Raw genomic sequence first — 25,115 nt, forward strand, 5'->3', positions numbered from 1 at the left:
TGTCTTGCTTTGTGCTGTTTCTACGGGAGGAGGGTGGTTGGGTAGTTGTGCTGTTCCTCAGAGAGGAGGGGGCGGGGTTATCTTCCTGCCCTGGCCCATCCCCCATCAGCCCTGCAGAGCTGTACTCTGCTTCCCCCCCCACGCCCCTCTCACGCCACACTGAGCTCCTTTCTCGTTTTACGCCCCAACACCCAGGAACTCTGAGCTGCTCCTGGTTCCCAGAAGAGGTTGAAAACCCATTTGTTCCTCTCAGGAAATGTTGGCTTTCTTTCACACTGTCACCACGGATACCCCATCTAGGGACAGACTGACAGTGCAAAGCTACTTCCAGAGATGGAATTAAGACTCCTATTGCATAGCTGTTTCACCCATACCAGGTTTTACTAGGAGCTTGATTAGCCACGGTGTGTATAGGTAACAAGCTTAGGTGAGTTTTTTCCAGCCCATAGTAAATCCAGGAAACACAGACTGGTATGCAGCTTTAAAGATATATGAAATTGGAGCTGAAATGGCAGCTTAATGATAGACACACATACATGCATGCCATGTCTATTGACTGCTTCTTAACATGTTAATTGCACATCAGTACAATACCATGCCTCTCAAAGTAAAGCATTACAGTGTTTTCTTATGCTTGTGTAATAAACACTCTCTCTGAGACGCGCTCTCCGAATACAGCACTTCAGATGCATTGCCTTCAGGTCCACTTTGCCACATTAGATGCCTGGCTGATTGTTCATGGAGTCCTAATAGGTCAGCCAAGCTTTCCACTCCAGTGATAATTGCATTGATTTCACAGGCATTGACTTGCAAGCTTTATCTTCATGGAATAAATGGCGGTGGGCTGGTTCAAAGTGCTGGTTAAAAATGCACTTGTGAAAGAAAGGCTTAGCGCTTGTAAAGGCAAGCCGTAAACTGCTGTTTGTATTTGCAACATGCCTCCACTTGATTGCTTTTAGACATGCAAGCAACAATACAGCAGCACCACTCTATTGATGGTATGTGTTTGCTTTCCTAACTGAAGCTCAAAGATAAACATCAAAATATAAATGTTCTTACCTCTTTTGAGCTCTTGTAACATTTTTAAACAGTAGAGGATCCCCCCCCAGCCCCCCCCCCCCCCCCCCCCCCCCCCCGACAAATTCAGTATGGATACCTCCCAGGAAAGTTTACGGCCCGATGTTATTCGACAGGACCAATATCCTCGTGGACGTCGACATGTACTGTAGATGACATCGGACTTGACTTCATTCTTCGCATGTGTAAAAACGTAGCAATATTGTGAAAAAACGTAGAAGTGAAACTTTATAATAGAAAAACGTAGAGATGCAAAATATATACAGAATTAGAGTGGGCAGGAGGTGATGGGCAGTGATAATACCCTTATGAAAGTTTAATCTGCAGTTTCCATGCTTAATCCTGTGGCTTTACTATGCATATGCTGTAGTTTACCCTGGTTTTCCATGTTTATTGATATGCTTTATCATACCTCGCAATTCTTCACAGTGCTAACCTACATTGTGCCATGCTTTCACTGTGCTTTATTACACTTTGCTAAGGTATTGCTAATAACAAGTAAGAAAATGGATTTTAAAACCCTTTGTAAATTTGAAGGATCACACCCATTGTGAATTCCATACAAACACACACACTCACATACACACACACACATACACAAACACACACACACACACACACACACACATATATGTATTGTATTACACCACACAGAACCTTGACTATGAATAGGGGCTTTTGAGTAGATGTTTTTTGACCAGCGAAACAGACACGCCAGATGCAAAAAAAACATTAAAAATGTTCCCGACAGAAGCTCAGACCTGTCACGCCAGCCTCGTGGATTCCTGGAAATTAAAAGACGGCTGAGAGCTGTTCCATTCACAGAGCCCTCGCTGCTGACGCAGATCTCTATAGAAACAGATTGAGTTCAACGGGAACCCCGAAGGACCTTTGGCTCTTGGAAAGGACAGCCAGCTCAGTGTGGTTAAGAACAGGGTTGGGGAGGGGGGTAACATGGGCTAATCTGGAAATCCCTTTATAATACCCCGTGCGCTTGCTGTCTGGTTTAAAGATTTGTCTAAAAGTGATAGACGAAACAATTAAAATTTTTATCAGTAAGTTCCCCATAGTAAAAGCAAAGTGACGTATAATCAAGCAGAGGTGCTGTAAGCTGGCAAAGCATATTAAAAGCCTATTACCACTGTGAACTATGGTACAGTACATGCATAATATACACCTGGGAACACTGCTGTGCAAATTTACAGTGGTACGTTATAAAGGGTTCAGTTTAGGGCTGTCATTAATCACAGTTAACTTCTGCAATTAACGCGTGGATCAGGCTACAAATAGAGGTTTTCTTAATAATTCAGTATAGATATAATGCAAAACTATAAAGGCAGGCGAACAAGCATGGATTGAGAAATAAGCAAACAGGGGTTTAGTTAGAGAGCCTCCACACCTTGGACACATGACTCCTTCCTTGGGCCCCCTGGCTCAAGGGGATAGGGTGTCTGTAGCCCCAAGCTGTTACTGACTTTACAGATTTCTGTGCCACGGGTTTGGTGCAGATAAGGGGGTCACTGCCTGGGATGCTAGGTGCTCCTAAATAACCCAACAGCACTCAGGGATGTGTGGATGAAAAACAGTCAAACTGGTTGTCAAGGATAATTTTCCTTTTAGATATTCCAAGGTTATGGCAGAGCAACAACTCTAATCCCAAACTGTTTTTAAAATTTCAAAAAATTAAATTAAAAAATTGCAACAGGGCCAATCAGCAAATCATTTTCATATTTGCAGATACATTTATTTTCTGTAGAAGCGTTCCGGGCTGCCCTGGGGCTGAGGTGTACCCTCAGGAGCACTTTCCTGATTACATTACAAACACAAATCTCTAAATCTGCTGCAACATTCGAGGAGACCCTGCAATCCAGAAACATGGATTAGAGAGAGAGACACACACACGCCCAGGCCAAGCCCAGACACTGGAGCACAGCCAGGACTCACAGTAGGGCGGGGAGGTGGGGGTTGAGTATCTGCACCCAGTGGCCCAGCAGTGTAGGGGTTAACACAGACAATGTGCCGGTAGGCAGGCAGGCTCAGGGGTCAGGGCCTGGGATAGAAGCAAAAGATTCAGGCCGCCGCATTCCTTTTGTGTGTGTGCAGCCCAGCAGCCCGCTCGCTGCTCTTTGACTCCACCGTCCATATAAGGAAGAGAGCGCCATGGCAACCAGAGGGCTTGAATAGCAGTGTCAAATCCCTGAGCAGAGAGACTCACTCACGCACACACAAACAGAGAGAGAGAGAGAGAGAGAGAGAGAGAGAGAGAGAGAGAGAGAGAGAGAGAGAGAGAGAGAGAGAGAGAGAGAGAGAGAGAGAGGGAGAGGTTAACCAGCTGGCCACAACAGCAGCCCTGTTCTTTTCAGTTCATTTAATTTATTCTCCCAAAGCAAAAAAAAACCAAAACAACAACAACTAATTTCTCTAGCATTCTCTGGCCACTGGCTGGCTCACAACATCACAACATTGGTTGGCCGGCACTACAGTGCTGCTTCTGTCTGATTAACAGGAACCAGAAAAGAGAGAGAGAGAGGGAGAGAGGGAGGGTGTCAGACACATTCGATAAACAGTGAGCTTTCTCCTTTCTAATTGAGAAACCAAGACAGGGTTTGTCTTGTTTTTTCGTTTTTTTTGTTTTTTTTTGCAGGGAAGGAACAGAAGACTCTCCTGCTGTGTGGAATGAGCTGGAGTGGTTGCCGCAGCGTTAGGCCTTGTTTTATTACAAACAAGCCCTAGGACACAGAAAGGAGTTCCTTGAACTTTGCTCCTGTTTGGACACACACACAGATAGCTGTTTCGCTGGATTTCTGAGGCCCTGATAAGCTTTGTTTGTTTTTTACAATCTTCCGGAGAGAGCTGTGCTCGTTGGAGACTAAAAGAAGGCAGTCTTCAGTTATTGCTCTGTTCTGTGGTTCTCAGAACTGACCTGGAAGACAAAAAGAAAACTGAAAAAGGGGAGAGGAAGTTTGGGTCCTGCTCTGCAGTGCAACTTTTCACAGAGGATTTTTTGACAATAAACCACAGTGGAAAAATGGAGGCAGAATTTTTGTCCTTCATGTTTTTCTAAAGGCAAAAACTTCCTGGAGAAAAAGAAAAGTTTTTAATTTTTGTGGAAAAAACAGCCTTTCTTGTTGAGTGAGAAAGGGGTGTAGTAAACCGATACTGTCTTCTGTCAGATTTCAAGATACTGCTTTCCCCCTCTCACAGAAGGAACTGGTTTGACTCGTTCGTCAGAGCTTGGCTTAACCCTGTTGAACCCTTTCTTGCTTTTGTTCAGTTGAGAGGAACTTTGCTGGGGTTGTGCAATTTAGTGTAATTTATTGTTTCCTGTGAAAAGCAGTTTATGCCTGTTCCTTACACTGGGAACCTGTTGTGCTTGAACTGCGGAGGTTAGGGGCGGTGAGCTGCAAAGGAGGCTGGCTAAGTGACTGCACTTTGGATCTGGCAAAATAAGGACGTTGGCTTAAGTGGTGGTTTGCTTGTGTGTACTCTTGGCAGCAAGACTGAAAAGCATGTGGCTTTAGGGAAACTGCTCTGCCTTACCCTTAAATATAGTTTTTAGCTGTTGTGTGTGTATGTGTGCGTGCGTGTGAGTGCGCGTGTCTGGCTTCCTGGTGTGTTTGGTATTTAAAGACTGCAAGCTTTGTTTATCCAGAGTGATCTCTTCCTGATCTGAGCAGCATGTGTGCAGTTAGGCACCAGCGGTAAGCTAGGGGGAGGTTAGAGGACTCTTAACTATGGTGCATTAAGAGCATCTGGGGATTTGAACACAAGGGCAGTTTAGTACCGCCAGTCTTACATTTTGCACCACAGGATTAGACACTAGCTTGGGTCAACTGAGACTTCAGCTGGTGCTGTACACCTCTAGTTTGGACAGCAACTAAAAGGAGAACTGAAAAGCCCAGTAGCTGCAGGGAACATCCCCCCCCCCCCCCCCCCCCCCTCCAGTTTGGACTCAGAGCGGTATGGCAATGGTGAGCGGGGGATGGGGCGACCCAAACGGAGAGACCAACGGCCTGGGAGAGAAGGGCTACGTGCGGGAAGATGAGGAGGGGTCCCCCCAGGCCGGGGGCAGCGATGCGGAGGCCGTGGTGGACGACAGGGGCTGTGCGGTGGACTGCGGAGTCTGTGGGGACAAGTCGAGCGGGAAGCACTACGGCGTGTTCACCTGCGAGGGCTGCAAAAGCTTCTTCAAGAGGAGCATCAGACGCAACCTCAGCTACACCTGCAGGTGAGCAGCCTCGCTGCAAAGCAAGGCACGGAGGAGGCATAGCCATGCACAGCCTTGGAGAAGCCCGGGGCGGTGGTCACAGGGAGGGAGGGTGTGACAGCAATAAAAGTTACCGTGGTAGTCTTTTTAGAAGGGTAGTTTCCAGCACCCAGGACGGTAAACCAGACTGAGGTGTAATTCAACCGCAAGCCTTGATAGACATCTGTGTTACTGGTTTCTTTAACCATTTATGGTCATTAGGTCAAACGTTTGCCTGCTTGCCTTGCTTTTGGTTTATTGCCAGTCTTGGTTGTTCTATTTAATGTTTCACTCGGAGATGACTGAGAGAAGCAGATCTTTATTAATAAGAATGTGTTCAAGCTGCTTCTAATCCAAATGTGTTGCTGAAGAAACCCCAGCATTCCTGTAGCTGCCTCTTATTACAGCACCAGTGTCGCTGCATCACGGCTGTTGAAGATAATTTTGCTTAATCTAAAAGCTGCCTAGAATCAAAGAAGTCTGGCATCAGCTGATATCTCAGCAGTGCAAATCCTGTGCCTGTGTTGTATACACTGTATTGCTGGCCAGACCCCAGCCTGCTTAGCCTCTGAGACCTGATAAGATCAGAACCAGACAGTTATTGCCACAGGCGGTGAGATGTGTCCTCTGTCCTGGGTAGTGAAATGAATAAACGACAGAGGCATGCTGCTGTAACAGCGCAGTCCGCAAGCAAGGACTGAAGAAGTAGGCTTTACCTGCAAGGCAGCACGTCATGTACTGATCTAAACAGTCACTGGTTTAAATGCTAGTGCTTTCCTGACTCCCTTATTTTCATTACTCAATTGGAAAACAGTGGAAAGATGTTAGTGAAAAGAGCAGGTATTAAAACACCACCTCAGCAGCTTCTTCAATGCAGCTTTGCTATGTCGACGCTGAATCTGTTTCCGTCTCCGCCCCCAGATCAAACCGGGACTGCCAGATCGACCAGCACCACCGGAACCAGTGCCAGTACTGCCGGCTCAAGAAGTGCTTCCGGGTTGGGATGCGCAAAGAAGGTACTGAATCCAAAGCGTGGTTCTGTGCCCAGGCCGGCTCACTGCTTTGGGTTGGTTTGTTTTTTTCTGATGTTTGTTTAATTGTCCCTGTATATTCTGATCAGGCTGTCCCTGGAGAGGGGCTTGTTGTGACACTGACTGACACGTGGCCTCGCTACTCACACGTGGCCAGACTGGCTTATCTTACCTGAAGGTCAATTCTAACTGGCTGGACTGAGAGCTCTGCCAAATACCCAAGCCTGTTTGTTACACAAATGAAAGACAGAGAGACCTTGCGTGCTGTTTGAGCTTATGCCTGTTTCTCTCAAATACTGGATTTAGTTTCTCTTTCAAAATTCCCATTACTTTAGGGTAACGGTTCATTTCATTAGTTAAAACTTTTAATACGCCCATTTGCCAAGGTTAGTTACAAATCTCTTGGTAATTCACAGAACCTGATTTAAAAAAGCTTCAGAAAGATGGCTCTGTATGGCCCGCCTCTAACGTGTTAACCTGCTGTGGTGTTCTCTATTCCACAGCCGTCCAGAGGGGTCGCATCCCTCCGTCCCACTTGGGAATCAGCCCCACATCCACCCCAGGGGGGGACTTCTTGAACGGGCAGCCGGTCTCGGAGCTCATCTCCCAGCTCCTGCGGGCCGAGCCCTACCCCAGCGGGCGCTACGGCTCCCAGTACAACCCGCAGCAGGGGGGCAGCGTGATGGGCATCGACAGCATCTGCGAGCTGGCGGCGCGGCTGCTTTTCAGCACCATCGAGTGGGCGCGCAGCATTCCCTTCTTCCCCGAGCTGCCCGTGTCAGAGCAGGTGGCACTGCTGCGACTCAGCTGGAGCGAGCTGTTCATCCTCAACGCTGCCCAGTCCGCCCTGCCCCTGCACATGGCCCCCCTGCTGGCCGCGGCCGGCTTTCACTCCTCCCCCATGTCCGCGGAGCGTGTCGTGTCATTCATGGACCAGGTGCGGGTGTTCCAGGACCAGGTGGAGAAGTTGAGTCGCCTGCAGGTTGACTCGGCCGAGTACAGCTGTCTCAAAGCCATCGCGCTCTTCTCCCCAGGTGAGGTGGTGCTTTCATTGTTACAGATGTTACTTGGGGGCATTGCAGGCTGTCAAAGCATGCGCAAGGATTTCTGTTATAATAATGGACGCCCTACACATTAAAGCTTATTAGAAATAGCCATTAAAGAAGATCGCTTTGGAATATTTCTTTCCTCATTTCTTAAGTTTTCGCGGTAGACCATTCTAGTCAATGCCTGCTGCTTCCTTTGGCAGGGAGACGCATTTTAAGCGAGACAATCTCAAAACTACATAATGTAACGGGTGGGGCTGAAAATGGTCCCGATGATGATGACAGACAGGAGAGCAGCTCCTTGCACAGGTGACACAGTGACACCTAGTGGTCCAAAGCTACAACAACACAAAATGTTTTTTTTTTTTTTCCCCTGCAAGGTTAATACACAGGCTGTGAACGTCTGGCAGACGTAATGATATATATGATATATATTATATATATATATATCTATCTATCTATATATAATTATCTATCTTAGTGTCCCAATGAGTCTTATGCTGCCTCTGACACAAAGCTGTGTTTCGCTGTGCTGTAACCGTCTCTCTCTCCCTGTATCTCAGACGCCTGCGGGCTCACAGACCCGGTTCACGTGGAGAGCCTGCAGGAGAAGGCCCAGGTCGCTCTGACGGAGTATGTGAGGGCTCAGTACCCGGGGCAGCCCCAGCGCTTCGGCCGGCTGCTGCTCAGGCTGCCCGCGCTTCGAGCCGTGCCCGCATCCCTCATCTCACAGCTCTTCTTCATGAGGCTGGTGGGCAAGACGCCCATCGAGACCCTGATTCGAGACATGCAGCTGTCTGGCAGCTCCATCAGCTGGCCCTACGCCCCGGGGCAGTAACCTGAGGGGGGTGGGAGGAGCTGCACCAGGGCAATGTCAATATAGATACACTTCGGCACAGCGGTGCATTAACTACACTGCTTTTAGTTTATAGTGGAGGAGAGTGTCTGTTATAAATGCAATTCCTTGGTTTGTGTTAATCGCATCTTCTTTAGCCTTCTGTCAGCTCTAAGCTGTATCAGACAGAAAGACTTCAATACTAACAGTAAAACCATTTGTCTGCTACATTCCCTAATTGTACTTTCTGAAGCCTACCTCACTTCGGATGAGTAGCTACTACATATATATATCTATATAATATATATATATATATATATATATATATATATATATATATATATATATATTCCATCACCATCACCTTTAAATTAGAAACAGCTCCTTGATTGCATGCTTGTATTTAAAAGTACAAAGTGAATTTGCAGCAGAGTTAAAGGGTAGTTAATATCCCTGCATTCTGAAGTGATGTTGATGATGTCATAAAACAGGCTCACGCAGCTCCCTGAACAGACTTTAATACAGTTGGAGCCAAAGGGCAACACAAAGGGAAACTTTGGGGATTTTCATGACACTGATCCTGGAGGATCAGGGACAGTGTCGACCGCAAAAGAACTGCCGATGTGAAATTGAGACAAAACATTGGATCTGCTATTGTCCAAACTCACCGGGTCACACAGATTGGACTGGGGTTTAAAAACTGTGGAAGAGGCAAGAAGTAGGCAGGAGCACCCCCGGGAGTGATTAAAAGAACACTGGGAATTGTTTCTGATTGAATAATTCAGTTAATGCAGTTCCTGTTCGTTTCATGTAATTCAACAAATTGTGCTAGAGCTGACCTTCTTTAAATCTGTAGCCCTTCAGCAGCCCCTGCGCCTCTAATACTGCACTGCACACTGCACTGGGACCTGTAAACTCACCCTCCCTGGTCTGCACCCAACTCGGTGGACGTGAAGGTCTTTGCATATTCAGGACAGTGAATTTGATTAGCTGTTGCTTGGCTGCTTGATTCAAATAATGGTTGGATGGCTTTAGCAGAAAATAAAGGGCGGATGGACTAACTGTCCCCTGTCCCTTCCGAGAGAGAGCATGCCGAGTCAGGACTGTTTAATATAGAGGCTGAGGCTCATAGAGGAGAAATGCTTGGAATGCCAGACTGATTTTTTAAAGTTTTTTTTTTATTTTTAAATGACTTTGAAGCGATCAGGGGAATGAGCTCAGAGTTTAAATCACCAGGTCACAATGAAACCATTTCATGTGTTTATTGCTATGATTGTGTCAAATCATTCGATTTAATTCTTGTTCTTGTGTTTCTTATTCTTTTATGTAAATTGTGACTCAGATTTCAGGGTTATGGGTCAAATGCAGACCCCCCCCCTCCCCCCGCCAACTAGTAATACTTATTATTTCATTTTAGATAACGATATTTAGATTCAAGGACACCAAAACACGCCCTTAGCATCTACTGAAAAGACTCCCTCTTAAAACTAGACTGTAGCTTTACCCATGAAATTTCCACAGGAATTGTGCCATTGATCATGCATCTATCACAGTTTCCCATAGTCTTACCATGCTTTACTGCTCTGTTATCATCCTGTCCCAATACTTTATTACACTTTGCTTTGGTTTTACTATGGTTTACTGCACTACAGTTTGCTCAGTACTGGCGTTAAGCGAAGGGGCGTGGTGAGGTACTGACCAATTACATTGTTCAAAAGCGACAACTAATGACGTACGATTGAAAGCAATAAAAAATATTTTACATGGAAGGACGTGTAATGTGTGACTTTACTCCAGTAATGAATACATCATTTTGAAGGTATACAACTACTATACAGATAAAACCCAGCCAAGAATATAAATTACAGATGGCAGCAGATCATTATGAAGAGAGCTGAAAGAATGGATCATGCACAGGCGCTTGCTAAGATATAGCCTCATTAAATAGCTTTGTATTGTAAAAATACGGGCTGCTGTAACCTACAGCTGGAACATGTGAAAGAACTTGTGCTTGGCTTAACACAGTTTAGACAGCAGTTCTATGGGCTACGCTAGAATGCCCTGGGCCTGGTGCTAAGGAGTGTCAGTACCAAGTGTAATCACAATTGCACAATGGCTTTCAAGATCTAAAATGGCAAGACACACGGGCACTGCTGGATATGCATAACCCCCCCTGGTGACTCACAAACAAAGTCCCCACACAAAAACGATTAACATTTTTCAAAACGGACAGTTTTATTTACAAAGATCTTTGGTGAAACACGGCGTTGATCAGCTTGAAAATGTACATCGAAATTTCACCCTCAATAGGTAACGCTTGGGCTTCTTCAACTTACACAATGCACGTGTTGTCTTGTGTTCACTTTTATATTTGCGGAACAGTTTCATTTGTGAGATGTTTTTTTATATCAAATTTTCACATTTTCACCTTTTTTTTTCTTCATCTCCAAAAATCATAATAATTGCACCGGGGGCTTTGAAAAAAAGAACATTCTAGAGTTTGATGGCAAAATAGAATCCAACCTATTGTATTCTGTGATCAAAACACAACATTTGCACTCAAATTGCTATAATCTTATCAGCAATAACAATAAAAAAACGATCTCCCTGCACAACCTGTTTCTATCATTGAACTACATGCATGTCAAACAAATGAATCACTCAATCTTATGATCCCTGTTTGCAGCTTTGAAAGTTGCATAATATAAAAATAGCCCACTATTCTAATATACAATATATTAGTGTAATGTCTAAACAGTGTTATATTGTCTTCAACTCTTAAGCAATTATAAAAATAATAATAATAATACAAAATACTAGCTTTTTTTTTACACATTAGTTAAGTTTACTGTATTATTGTATTAGTATCTTTTTGATGTTGGAATTATGTTTTATAACTGATTTTTCTAGGACTACAGAAAAAAGGAATATATATTTTAAAAAAAACCCAGGGTTGGCAACATGATTCCCATTGCATAGCGGTTGTTTGAGCCATTCCAGGTTTTAAAACAAACTTCAATAAACTCCTACTAGAGCTTACATAACAAAACCCATACCGCATTTGTATAGAAAACATACAACAAAGGCTTGTAACAAAACCTGGATAATGGTTCAAAGTGCTAGGCAATGCATAGGATTGGTCTCTTGTCCGAATATCTTGATAAAACAACATAAAAATACCTTTAGGTTTTGAGCCTGCTTTGCGTAACATTTTGCAACGCGCTTTCGTTTTTTCACTTGTGCACGTTGCACCTTGAAATCCCAACAAATATCGGTGGATTGGAAAATATCTTGAAAAATTATCTCACAAATGCATCATTTATAATAAGATCACTTTATAAGAATCTCTGCACTATTCTTGCTTGGGGAAATAGGAGAATGAATTACAGTTGCCTCGTCTGGATGTTGCACGCTGTACAATGAACTAACTACAGTAGTAATTTACCTTGAATGATCTCAGAAGATAAGCAAAGTTTGGCTAGATCAGTAAATTAATGATCAAGTATAAGGAGCATGAATCTGAAGGATGGCAGCCTTGCCCCAGTATCAGAAATAGAAGCTACCACAGTCAAAACAACCATGACTTTAACCTCCTTCATCAAAACAGCCCCCCCACGTGATCAGAACTCCTGTAATGAAGATAACTGACAGCGAGACTGGCAGCAGTTTGGCAATCCAGCTGCTCTGTGTGTGTGGAGTTTGATCTGGATAGGATGCAATCTGAACTCAAACTTTGTTCAGCTGTTTTGCCCATTACACTTTTGCGTGTTTTCATTACCCCTTTGCAGGCTTCGTGCATCTTGGAAGTGAAATCGTTTGGCTCCTGTCCTGCTAACGCGATGGTGACATGTTTGGCGGCTGCAGGCTTGAGGACTGAAGGATAGCAGCTGAGCTTAATGTTACAGAATTACAGAAGAACTGCATCCTTGTTCATTTTAAAAGTCCTTAGTCTGGGTCAACAACCACGTTTTCGTTTTGCTTGCATAGTACAACACAGCAAAGTATGGTAATGCATTGTGCATACATGGTGAATAACAGATAAGCACGGTGATTGCACCGTACAAGCATCGGAAAAACATGATAAACTGAAAAAGAGCGAGGCTCATAATCTACTCCAGCCTTGTTTTCTTTTCTTAAGCCAAAGACATCGTGGGTGTGACCAAAAATGACTCCTTTAACAAGATTAAAAACATGCATACTGCGCATAGTCGGACACACAACTGGGCGAGGGGGTGAATTTAAAAAACAGGTCAAAGTGCTTTTTATTTCAGGGCTCTGCAATTAAAAGGGCGTGGCTCTGATGTCGTGACCTCATCGGGACCAAGAGAACGCGGTCACACACAGAGAAGTGAACGGGACTAGCGGCTGGATCGGTTTGACAGGAGCCAAAGGGGCACGCTGGGTCAGAAACACCCCAAGAGTTTCTCAACGCTATCTATTTACAAAGCCTTGCCACCCCCTGGCAGAGGTGGGTTTGAAGCTGCGTCTCTCTGGTTCCTCCAGTGCCCACTAGGGGCGCTGTTTGTCGTAGCTGTTCACCAGGCTCTTGATGTGAAACAGCTTGCTCCTTAGCTGCCTGCATTGCAGCTTGTTGGCTTGGTAGTCAGGGGTCTGGGGAAGGAAGGGGATACCAGTCAGTGAGTGCAAGGTCACTAGACCCCCAAACCACCCTCTTTCATACATTAAATAAAGGGTAACTTGCATAGATGCAAAAACTAATCATACAGTGAACCAATCTTTGGTTTCACATTTCAACAATCAAAATCATTAATTTGATTCACAGTTCAGTAAAATAATTCACGGGCTTTAATAAAAGTCTTATATCTTTAGTTATTTAATTAAAGTAAAGCACATTTATGCAAATGATAGATGGGAGTATATTAGCGACGTTCTCAACTCACCTGTTTCAGGTCCTTCAGTCGGTTATACTCCTCAGCCACTCCCTGCAATACAAAGGCACCACAATCAGATCAGACTGGCTCACTAGCACCATCTTGTGGTAACACACTTCAGCACTATAATTGGAACTCCCTGCTGCTGCTGCTGTAACTAAGGACACGATGAATGAAAGCAAAACCAATGCAAATTTAGTCAAGTTCTCTTACCTCTATTTAGAAATATAAAAACAAAAATAAAATAAAAAGTTATGTATTTATTAGACTTACTAATTCTCATATTTAACTGAAACTACCCTCTGACAGGTCCTGGGGCAGTGTTGGGACACAGGGACTCACAGTATGATGTAACCGGCAGTATTTTCAGTGTTAATGTACTATGCCCCATTAATCCCTTACGGTACAAGGGACATATGTGTCCCACAAATACAAGCAATGCAAACTTTCTTATTTGTGCAAATTTACTGACAGGTAAACAAACGGTCAATTTCCTCTTCTTTTGAACAGCAGGTGCCTAGTTCCTTGTGTGCCTGAAGTGGTCCAGGCTGTCCAGTGAGCAGGCTGGGGAGTCAGGCTCACCTGGTACTGGGGGCTGTCCTCCTGCAAGCTGTCCAGTGAGCAGGCTGGGGAGTCAGGCTCACCTGGTACTGGGGGCTGTCCTCCTGCATGCTGTCCAGTGAGCAGGCTGGGGAGTCAGGCTCACCTGGTACTGGGGGCTGTCCTCCTGCAAGCTGTCCAGTGAGCAGGCTGGGGAGTCAGGCTCACCTGGTACTGGGGGCTGTCCTCCTGCAAGCTGTCCAGTGAGCAGGCTGGGGAGTCAGGCTCACCTGGTACTGGGGGCTGTCCTCCTGCATGCTGTCCAGTGAGCAGGCTGGGGAGTCAGGCTCACCTGGTACTGGGGGCTGTCCTCCTGCAAGCTGTCCAGTGAGCAGGCTGGGGAGTCAGGCTCACCTGGTACTGGGGGCTGTCCTCCTGCAAGCTGTCCAGTGAGCAGGCTGGGGAGTCAGGCTCACCTGGTACTGGGGGCTGTCCTCCTGCAAGCTGTCCAGTGAGCAGGCTGGGGAGTCAGGCTCACCTGGTACTGGGGGCTGTCCTCCTGCATGCTGTCCAGTGAGCAGGCTGGGGAGTCAGGCTCACCTGGTACTGGGGGCTGTCCTCCTGCAAGCTGTCCAGTGAGCAGGCTGGGGAGTCAGGCTCACCTGGTACTGGGGGCTGTCCTCCTGCAAGCTGTCCAGTGAGCAGGCTGGGGAGTCAGGCTCACCTGGTACTGGGGGCTGTCCTCCTGCATGCTGTCCAGTGAGCAGGCTGGGGAGTCAGGCTCACCTGGTACTGGGGGCTGTCCTCCTGCAAGCTGTCCAGTTGCCGGCTCAGCTGGTTCATCTGGTCGTTGACGTCGTCCATCTTAGCACACAGCTGCTTGTACACCTTCAGATCCAAGTCAAACTCCCGTTTGTACTCCTGCCTCTCCTGGTCTGTCCTGATCGGGGGGTACAGGCTGGGGGAGCGAGGAGTGTGCATCAGCTTCTGAAACGTTAACCAGTCCCTCAGCTCTAACCACTACGCCACACTGCTGCTTACCTCCCAGTCCCTTGGCCCTAACCACTGTGCCACATTGCCCACCTCCTAGTCCCTCAACTCTAACCGCTAGGTCACGCTGCTTACCTCCCCCTCCCTCGGCTTTAACAAATACTGTAAAACAAGTTTGCCGGCAAGAAAAACTCCTGAATTTCGCTTTTATTAAACAGCTGCTAAATATAGCATGCAGCACGATTACTCAATTCAGTTTATGTACAGTATATGTACAGTTTACACGCGCAAACATTTGTTGCTTTAAATATGCCCATAGTGAGACAGCCACAAAATGAAGTTGCCGCAGATATTTCCTGCTTTACACTAAGCCAGCTTCGTTCACACCACTCAACCACTATTCTTCAAAGCCTCCTTCCCAATGCACCCGGCCACGCTGCCTCTCTCAAGTCTGGGATGTGTCTCCTCACCTCTCCCACTCCCCTTGGTCCAGCTCGTCGCAGGTGTCTGCTCCAGTGGTGTACTCCGTCTCGTACTGGGACTCGTCCAGCTCGGGGTTCCTGCGTCGCTTCTTCTTTCCTCTCCTGGCTGCGGGGCGCCTCACTCCCCCGCCCTCCTCCTCCGAGGGGCTGGAGCTGACCACCGGTCCTGTGTACTCTGGGGGGCGGTCCAAGGGAGTCGCGGCCGGGAAACTGACAGAAAGACAGACCGACCAATGACGTGAAGGTTCTAGTAAGGTTTACAGTTTTTTAACAAGAAGACTATGCTTATACCCTGCCATCTGAAATAGGCTAGGCCATATATAGCACAGCGTTTGGTTTAGCTAATTTTAACAGACGATGGTTTACACTGTTTAATCAAGACACTAATCCCTTCTTGTGATCACACATTTCTAGTATGACTGACTTGGGCATGGGGTTTACAAAAATGCAAAACTTGTGTCTGTAGCTGTAGAGGATCACGCCCACACCCTGTCCCTCACTCCTCTCTCACCTGCGGTCAGTGTAGGTGCCAGAGCTGAAGTAGCTGCCTGCCTTAGCTGGGCTGCTGTTGCTGATCATGTTGACCTGAGAGGTTGGCTTCTCAGAGTACTCCACTGTCTCGGCGTGAGTGCTGTTCCCACCCTGCACATTGTTAACCTGCAGAGAGAGATGGACGGTCAGGCACCTCGGCTGCAAACTACATTTTAAATTCTGAGCTAAAACAAAGATTGCAGAATAAATGTCACGTGTAACTGTCGGACTAACTAGTACGGGGTCATCACGAATCATGACGCATTTCGTTTTTTAACAGGCAGAAACGAGAGATGAAGGAAGCCCCGGGTAGTGAAAAGAGTAAGTGAAAGGGTTAGTCCAACGAAGTCTCCTGGTCCTTTAAGCTTCAAGGACTTGAAAGGCTCATTCCACCTTTCCTCCACATTGCTCAGGCACAGCTAAAGGTCACGTCCAGCTCTGGTGCCCAGCGGAGTGTGAAATTGCTCTGTGATGTCCTGTCTGTGACCTACATTAACCTTGTAATTCCTCACAGGACTCCACCTTGCAATTAAAATTCGGAGAAGCATCATTTCTGTAGGTCATCCTAATTACGTTCCCCCGGGAATGTTTCAGACTCTGCAAGGGGCCCTCGTTACCAATACTCACTGTTACTAACGCACACTTTACAGACCAAATGGACGTACCTTGATATACAGTAGCTCCCATATATGCTTCAAGTTTTCGTACCTTGCTGTTTGAACAATACCAGCGGTGGGCCGACTAATCTGAGGAGCAGGAGCGGAGACATTGTTGTTGTTAAGAGCTTTTTTTTTTTTTTTTTTTTTAATCTTTTGCCGTTTGGGGCATAATTTTCTGACTCGTCGCATCCTAAAACATTTCGTTACAGTAGACTTTTGTCATCCGTTTCATGGAACAGGAAGGCATTATTGCTCATGTTAGCGATGTGAGGGTCCTCTTAGATTAGCAGTGTCTCCCTTTGGATTTTACTGCACCTCGATGTCTGTTTACTTCATTCTTCCAAACTGAAGCCTTCAGTGCGAACGGCACAGCTGAGCAGTTCGTTTATGATCCATGATGGCTGTTTTAGCTGTATCGAAACCTCTTAGAAAAGTAAATGCATTTTGCAGTTGACCACGTTTTCCTCGTGCTTATGCAATGCGTTCCCCTGTGCATTTAGGTCAGGACACCTTCCTTGTTAAACCCCTAGCACACAAACACTTCGTCAAGTGTGTCCTGAGGACCAGCACAGGCAAGCCTGTTCTTCACCAGCACCCTGTAATCACACTGTGATCTCAGCCAGTCGAAGTGAACACTACTTGTCTTAATTCTCCGTCTCAGTTATTTTTGCTCAGATGTCTCATCTTTCCCTGCCTAATTGTATACATGAAGGATGGAACAAAATGATGTTGCTTAACTCCAAATGATGAATTCTCTGTGTCTGGGGCGGCGCTCTGGGTACCACGGGGTTAAAATAGTGCCTGAAACCGATACAGGATTTATAACAAGGGGGTGCGTTGTACTTTGGACCCGAAATCACACAACTGCTCACAATGAAGACATCTGATTACAGCAATAAAGGTTTTGGAAGGGTTAGAAGGTGGTCAGGTTATGAAGCCATGCTGGAAATGTCAGATCTGTAGGAATTTCCTGCTGATGTTATCAGAGCAGAAGCAGAAGTTATGCGAAGAAAGGGAAACCGGCTTTCTGTCTGGCTTCCTGGGGTTTTAATAGAGAATACAGATGGCAGTGAATAGTTACTGCAGCATGAAGGAGCAGCTGGATTGATGTACCCGAACGCCTCAGAAATGATCTGGAATAGTAACGCAGCACAGTGGCAATGCCATAGTTCTGTACTAAGGAGTGAAAGGAAACTAAATGATGTCTGTAATTGTGTGTGAAGGAGCGCACACGACAAGGATCTAAGCAGAACGGTACATGTTTATTTTGATTCCAATAATCAAAAGTCTTAATTTCACAGCTTAATCATTATCATTATTCACAACAACGAGGCCACTAGTTATTAACAGAAATAAGCAATGATATCAGTTACTGATTTGTGGAGGAAGCATTGGATGTGGCCCTGGTGTGTGTTCATGGAGCATCTTGCACCTGGTCAGGTGAGGTCATTTTATTGCCTTTCTCTTCCTTACAGGGGCAATGGTAGCACAGCTATAACTGTACAAGCCACTAGCATGGTACCGCAATGAGGTTGTGACGTAGCAATGATATTAATACAGACAAGCAATCCAGTGGAAGCATATCAGGGGCTGTGTGGAATATCTGATAAAGATCCATTGAGTTTCCATTGCTGGTAATGGCAAACACACTGTATGTACTACACACCTTTCTTACACAGGGCAGTAAGATGTTAAACAAGACATGTTTAGGATGTTTTCAGCAGGTGGCAAGGAACTGACTGCCACGGAATTAGTAAGAGGAACACGAAGCACAGCTATGACTTGAAATTGACATTCCACCACACCAGCAACTTAAACCGAGCCAAAAAAATAAATAAAAATTATCAAAAGGCAAATAAACCAGAAGAGTAGACTGTTAATATTCCACCGGCAGTGATATAAACAGAGCTGGTCTGTTACTGAGGCTGCGTTTCCACCTACAGTAGCTGGAGATTGAGAGGCCAGAATCTGACACATTGACTCAGTAATCTGGGTGTAATCTGCATTCAGTATAAATTTTGCAGCACTGTCATAGATGGGAAGAGGCTTTGTCAGAACTGTGCGGGATGTGCTCTTGTAGAATGAATCAGCATAGACTATTACAGGAGATATCGTTTGGGTTACCGGTCAAAAACGACCTTCTTGGGAAAAACACGGCCTGTGTCTGTACAGAAAACTTTTAAAGTTGCCTCCTGCAGCCAAGTTCTTGTTTCTGAATTCAATAAGATGTATTGCCATCCTGTGCAAACAATATTAATCTCTCACACGCCCCGAGCGCTAGATGCACAGTTATGTATTTGTTTTATTTGCCCCCCACCCCCTCTTATAATACTATTACAAAGTGGGATAGGTTTAAAAAAAACACATAGGCAGGTATTGGATTTCCATGCAGAAACCAAGCGCTACAGTCTCCCTGGTTAATAATTGCATAGACTGAAACCAAATCATATCATGAGCAAATAATCCATCAGCCACCAACAGCCGTAAGCCATCTGACTCTCATTCAGAGACATACAATAGGCACACCCACAGTCTAACAGTCCTGGCAGAACTGCTAAAAGAGGGTGTGGACCCTAAATGACCTTCAGGTGTTCCAAAATAATAGCACAAAAATATGAAGTTTGATTTGAAGTTAGTTTGCCATTAGTTTTGTGACGTTAGGCCCTTTTCACAAAGCTATGTCTGTACTGATGGATTAGATACATCTGTATATGCTTAAACCCTGGCCTTTACAATCATACTAGCACTGCACCCAGCACTGGGATTCACAGCTACCTACAATTAAGTGTATTATTGAAATGGTCTGGAGATATATAGCTAGATATATATAGTCTCCCATATAGCTGCGTTCACAACTCCCATTAGAAAACTTACAGACAGCTTTACTCATGCTGTGAAAAGTGAGATCAGTTCAGATTGACCAGGAGCCTGACAGTTTCACACTCCTGCTGGTAATTTCAACAATGCAACGAAACAGGAGTGATGGGCTACTGCGACTTTCAGGCCCCCGTGAATGTTTTACACCAGTGCTGTGAATCTCTATGTTCTACACTGTGTCGACTGTGGGAGATACAGCAGCGAGAAAAAAGAGTGTCTCTTTAAGGCTGCTGCTCCACCATCAGTTACATTCAAGCCATCTGTCTGCATACACTGTTTGCATACACCAACATGGGCATTTACACAACGGACTGTGCTTCTACGCTTTTATTTTCACTGCAACTTGGACCTGTTTGGCAAAGTTACAAACCTCGCGAGAACCAACCCGTCAGGCTAATTGAAAGACTCAGAATGGAACAACAGGTTTCCATGTTTACACATTATGCAGCTCTACAGCATATTCTCTACGGTGTTTCCTGAGAGCTGGTATTGGTGCTTTCACAACATAAGAGTACATACAGTAACCCGAACTCCTGCCGTAACCCCAACACTGACACCAGCTCTTGCTCAAGCTTATCTCAGTTGGACTGTACTGTGCACAGTAGCTCAGAAGAGCCAGCCTGCAATAAGACACACTCACCCAGTCCTCCACATCACGCCCCTCCTCCGGGTCTGCGCTTAGAGGCTTGTCCCAGTAGATGTTGTGCTTGCCGTAGCGCCAGATCTTGCTGCGCGTCTGGTAGGCGAAGAAGATGATAAGAGCCTGTGCAAAAGCCACCAGGAAACCACCCACCATAGCCACGGCCTGGAGGTGAGAGAAGGGACAACAACTAGAGTCAAACCCACTTCCTACAGCGCCTGGACTTGCAGTCAACCCCAGTGTCTCGAAAATATCCCTCCTGATTTCAATCTTCTGAGGCCTGGTATTTGTGCTATTCAGGTTTACTGCACCAACTTTCATAATAACCAAATATTTCTCATACTGCATCATGTCATTTATGATTGTACTTTCGCAGCCCCCCCCCACCCCAACCCAACCCCCGAAACAAAGGTTGCTGACCTCCTGGGGATCCACAACGCAGTAGTGGTAGAGGTACTGGTTGACGAAGGCCCCTGAGTTGTACACGGACTGGCACATCATCATCACCTGGCTGTAGTACATGGAGGTGGAGCTCTGGGCCATGGGATTGACACCAATGATGAAGACGAAGGTGGCGATCAGCTCCAGCCCCGCCAGCAGGCCGCTGAACACCATCACCAGCAGGTAGAACCTGCGGCTGCGGGAGCTCTGAGACTTGGTGGTGATCACGACAAAGACCGCCAGGGCCGCGATGAAAATGATGGCCGCCATTGCGATCATGAAGCCCTTGGAGGCCTGGGGGCTGGTGGAGGCTCCATAACTGCCATAGCCCATACCGTAGCCCCCGCCATAGCCCATACCATAGCCCCCGTACCCCCCCATCCCGTACCCGCCCATCCCGTAACCCCCCATCCCGTAACCCCCCATGCCCATCCCCAGGCCCATGCCCCCGCCGTACCCCATGTCCCAGGCCAGGGTGGACGCCACGCAGGCAAATATCCCCAAGCACAGCAGCAGGCTGATGGCCTCCAGGATCTTCAAGACCCCTGGTGGGGAGGTCCACTTGAAGAAGTATTGGGGCTTCTCCTGAATGTAGAAGGAATCGGGAGGGAGGGAGCGCGGCTCAAGGAGCTCCCCCGGGGGTCCATATCCGCTCGGGGAGTAAGGGGGGCTGTACATGGGCGGGCTGTCGTAGCGCGACATCATTCAGGTTGTGGGAAAGGATGACCTGAAATGGGAACACAATACAGAACAATAAACACCCCCCTCAAGACATACAGGGCGGCTGAATTTCAGATCCTGTTACAGCCTCCTACAGGGAATACAATGCAAACAATGACCAGCGTTTCAGGGTTTTCTGCTTCATACTTGGGATTAAAAGAGCCAGCTAATTCATAAAAGCATGAAGTCCTCAGTATTCTGGGTGCCTGGTACAGTGCAAGCCTTTAAAAAGTCAACAAATTATTATTGTCTCAGAGTAAATAAAGTAGAGAACAGAAAACAATGCAGGCTGTGGGACTGTCTTAACCCTTAAATGCTGCTATACGCAATTCTGTCAAAAACTAAAATTCTGATTCTTTTATAAATGTACACCAAAATGTCACATTTCCTTTGCAGGGCTAAATGCATGCTGAATACTTTGCTCTTGCAGGGTGACCTGGTTCTTTCAAAGTTAGCATGAGATTAAAGGTAATTGGTGCTCTAGTTCATTAAATAATACAATCCCAACTTAAATCGATAAACTGATTGCTGATCGCCATGGACTTTAATTTGCCTCAAACATTTGGGGATTGATTAATTGGAGCCAGCACAGGCATTCTTTCTGTTGCAAGGCATCTGTGCTTTTGAATGACAAAGCATTCTCAATGCATCAACCCCTGTCGATTATTACCTGACTGATTAGGAGATTGGTTTTTCATTGCACCTCTACCACCAGCTAGTTTGTTGCTTTCACAGTACTCTGGTTCCTTTAGCTGTTTCACAACCCTGCCTGGGCCCCTGATAAGTTACCTCTCGCACACACGCACACGCACACACACAAACACACACACACACACACACACACACAGATTAGGGCGCTCTAACAATGTCCCATTATGGGGCCTAACAATATCTAATTCCAAGCTTTCTACACTTGGAGGAAAAAAAAAAGGTTCCTCCTTGTGCTTGTTGTTTGAGTCCGGAAAGTCAAAGCTATGGGTGGACATCCTGACAGCTTTTTACAATTATAACTTTAAAGTCTGCTTCAAAGCTCTTTTCAAAATGTACGTTTTAGTGCACCGATAGTGTCAAGCAGGTAACACAGCAAAGCCAGAGCACTTGTTATTTTTTATTTTTTTTTTTTAATCGCTCTTCCTGCAGTGATTTAGAGGACAGATCTCAACCCCCAGTGCATTAGAGCTGACACTCCAAAAAGAGCTTTGAGACAGACTTTCTTTTTAAGTTATCAGTGTGAAAAGTTGTCAGGTTGTTAACAATGAAAAGAAAAACGACAGGCATGTTATTTAAACAGCTGAAGCAAAGCCTGGGGACGCAAAACGCTATGCAAGACCTTAGGCCCAGGTAGGTATTTTATTATTTTGTATCTCTAAGGGTGTCCTTTTGAACACTCAGAGACATTTAAAAAGTTATTAAGGTGGGGCCTCACAAGCAGAAACTTTTTAAATAAACGGAAGGTGTTTTTGTAAAGCAGGGTAATTTGGTTTTGTGTTTCAGGGATGGAAATAAGACTGCCACTGCATAGCAGTTTGATCCATTCCTGGTTTTACTACGAGTTTAATAAGACACACCTGAGCTTGTTACCTATACACTGTGGCTAATCAGGCTCCTAGTAAAACATAGAATGAGTGAAACAGCTATGCAATTGGAGTCGTATTACCAGCAGTAAACGTCCTCCTTATTTGCCTCCCCTCCCAGCAACAGCCCCCCCACCCCCACCTGTGCTCTCAGACAAACACAGAAAATTTGTCATAGCTGAGCAGACATTCTTCAGAGAAGAACAAAGGCTGAACTATTCAAACATGTGCTCACCTCCCTGGGAATGGCTCACTGTGATATTTCTTACTTCCGTGGGCTGTCGGAACACAGGGAGGAAGCACTGTGAAAATGCACTGTGAAAAATCCCACTTAATCAAGGTGTTGGAAAATAAAACTGTTGATGTCCCTAAACTAGTAAACAAGTCATGTACGGGTTCTTTCCGATACAGTGGAACGCCCCAGTAAGTGATAAGCTTGCACGAGAAGAGGAACTCGGTGTGCTGCAGTATAACACTATAAGGGTTCTGTCTGATGAAAGTTGTAACTGATCTCCCTCGAAATAAATAATTGAGTGGCTTTGCCATTTCCATGCTTCTCTCAATGCTGGGCTGTGAGAGTGGGAATGCAGTGGACTCCAGGACAAGAAGGATGTTTAACGGAAGAACAAGAAAGATTTTAAAAAGGATATACACCTGGTCGATTATAGATATTATATATATATATATATATATATATATATATATAATATATATATATATATATATATTATATATTAGAATATATATATATATATGATGGCCGTCTTGAAAGTCATCGTATATCTAGTCCTTGGCTTACTCTTATATATATATATATATATGATTATAATATATATAATATCAACATATAACATGCATAAAGTAGAAAGTGTGTTATGAAAAACAGTGTGTTTGTGTACATAGGTTAGGGACAAAACCTTTCCTCGCTTTACAGGAAATAGGTATATAAAAGGATGATGGCTTTCTTTTTTAAAAGGTGAGAGATACAGCTTATTATATATATATATAAATATTTCGGTATATATATTTGTTTAACATGCATTTGTAAAGGAAAGTGTGTATGAAAACAAACTAGGTATTTACAGGCTTGGAATGCCATGGCAACTATACTCACTTCATTTTAAATCTATCAATGTGTTTGTGACGTCATTTACTACATAGTAAAGATGTAAAAACCTACTATCCCTTTAAATTTAAACCCCCTGGCATTGAGTTTATCCATATATTCTCTCTCTCACTCTCTCTCTCTGTATATATATATACACACACAGTATTGTATACACATCCACTGTTTGAGGTGTTTCTCTTAGAGGTGTGTGTCCATTGCGATGAAGTGAGCCTCTTTCCAGTAACACAGAACATGTTAAACTGAGCATTATTAAGTTTCTTTGGTAATTGGTTATAACTTGCTGTGCCTCTCAAAACCAAACTGGGCTGTGCCACAATAATATGTATGTCCATGTTTTATAACAACAACAACAGTAATACCCTTTTCTGAAAAAACTCTAATCTGTTTGCATTATTCCTGCACGATGTTCAGTCTCTTGGGTAGTTGCTATTTGTTGTACAGTATAACGGGGAATCGTTTGCTTTCTTGGTCTCCAAGGACAGGGTGTGTGCCTTGCCATCATTTTTAACTGCTAAACAGTTTCTTTACATTTCACAACACGGTCACTTTACACCGTCCATAGCCTACATTACATCAGGGTCAAATAATACACAATTACAACTCGGCATTTCAAAACTCCCGGGTCAAAATGTACTCAAAACCAACGCATCTTTACTCGGTTTCAGTCACCGGAGCCACGGGAAGCCGCGTTTGGAAGAGGCTGGCTGGGCTGGCGATCATAATTAACACGCAAGAAGTCTCCGCTCACTCACCTGCTCCCATGCAGCAGTGTCTGTGACACAACAAGGCGAGTTAGGTTAGGCTCCTTTCCTCTGGATTACAGAAGCATTTAAAAACTTCCTATGACTTTACTTCTTATAACCTCGACGTGAAATCCCTTTTTACAGCCCCGGAGGAGCCACGCGACGGAGCTCAACAGTTTCACAAAATTATTATTTTCGGTACTCGACGACTTTCTGCTTTCAGCTAAGCAACAAGTGGCTGTTACACTCTCTCTCTCTCTCTCTCTCTCTCTCTCTCTCTCTCTCTCTCTCTCTCTCTCTCTCTCTCTCTCTCTCTCTAGGGTGCATAACTGGAAACAACGGCCTCTGTGTACACCAATGACACGCTACGAGGAACTCAATGTGTGCCTTCGGGGCTGAAGGTTGCACAGCATTGCATCGATCACTCCCTCTGCCTGCCTACTACTCTACTCTACTCTACTCTACTCTACTCTACTCTGTGTGTGTGTGTGTGTGTGTGTGTGTGTGTGTGTGTGTGTGTGTGTGTGTGTGTGTTAGAGAGAGACAGGCTCGACATTTTCTATATATTTCCACTGCAGCACGTCCTCACCGGGCAAGGTGACGGTACTTTCAGCGTTTGAAGTATCGCGACTCATTCAACATGATAGAATGAAACAATGGAA

At 45.3% G+C, this 25,115-nt stretch overlaps 2 protein-coding genes across 2 annotated transcripts; one reads left to right on the top strand and one right to left on the bottom strand.

Annotated features, from left to right (window-relative positions):
* Positions 1-3,409: 3,409 nt before the first annotated feature.
* On the top strand, positions 3,410-8,500 carry LOC121301547 (nuclear receptor subfamily 2 group F member 6-like). Its single transcript, XM_041231035.1, has 4 exons — positions 3,410-5,305; positions 6,245-6,339; positions 6,858-7,388; positions 7,964-8,500. Exons 1-4 carry the CDS (start codon positions 5,040-5,042, stop codon positions 8,236-8,238), a joined length of 1,167 nt encoding a protein of 388 aa, XP_041086969.1. The 5' UTR covers positions 3,410-5,039; the 3' UTR covers positions 8,239-8,500.
* A 1,945-nt stretch (positions 8,501-10,445) lies between these two features.
* On the bottom strand, positions 10,446-24,716 carry LOC121301410 (occludin-like). Its single transcript, XM_041230786.1, has 8 exons — positions 24,463-24,716; positions 20,267-21,014; positions 19,847-20,011; positions 15,651-15,796; positions 15,128-15,349; positions 14,454-14,625; positions 13,137-13,178; positions 10,446-12,846 (listed from the first exon to the last, which is right to left on the bottom strand). Exons 2-8 carry the CDS (start codon positions 20,990-20,992, stop codon positions 12,745-12,747), a joined length of 1,575 nt encoding a protein of 524 aa, XP_041086720.1. The 5' UTR covers positions 20,993-21,014; positions 24,463-24,716; the 3' UTR covers positions 10,446-12,744.
* Positions 24,717-25,115: the final 399 nt, after the last annotated feature.

The sequence above is a fragment of the Polyodon spathula genome, chromosome 27 (assembly GCF_017654505.1).
Source record: "Polyodon spathula isolate WHYD16114869_AA chromosome 27, ASM1765450v1, whole genome shotgun sequence".
NCBI classification, from domain to species: Eukaryota; Metazoa; Chordata; class Actinopteri; order Acipenseriformes; family Polyodontidae; genus Polyodon; species Polyodon spathula.

What these genes read in the sequence shown, in the direction of transcription:
- LOC121301547 (XM_041231035.1), top strand. Translation starts at nt 5,040, where the DNA reads ATGGCAATGGTGAGCGGGGGATGGGGCGACCCAAACGGAGAGACCAAC. An exon ending in GGTTGGGATGCGCAAAGAAG is followed by an intron (nt 6,340 to 6,857) that starts GTACTGAATCCA and finishes TCTATTCCACAG; the next exon opens with CCGTCCAGAGGGGTCGCATC. An exon ending in CATCGCGCTCTTCTCCCCAG is followed by an intron (nt 7,389 to 7,963) that starts GTGAGGTGGTGC and finishes CCTGTATCTCAG; the next exon opens with ACGCCTGCGGGCTCACAGAC.
- LOC121301410 (XM_041230786.1), bottom strand. Translation starts at nt 20,992, where the DNA reads ATGATGTCGCGCTACGACAGCCCGCCCATGTACAGCCCCCCTTACTCC. An exon ending in GACCAAGGGGAGTGGGAGAG is followed by an intron (nt 14,626 to 15,127) that starts GTGAGGAGACAC and finishes TCGCTCCCCCAG; the next exon opens with CCTGTACCCCCCGATCAGGA. An exon ending in AGGACAGCCCCCAGTACCAG is followed by an intron (nt 13,179 to 14,453) that starts GTGAGCCTGACT and finishes TTTGTATTGCAG; the next exon opens with GGAGTGGCTGAGGAGTATAA.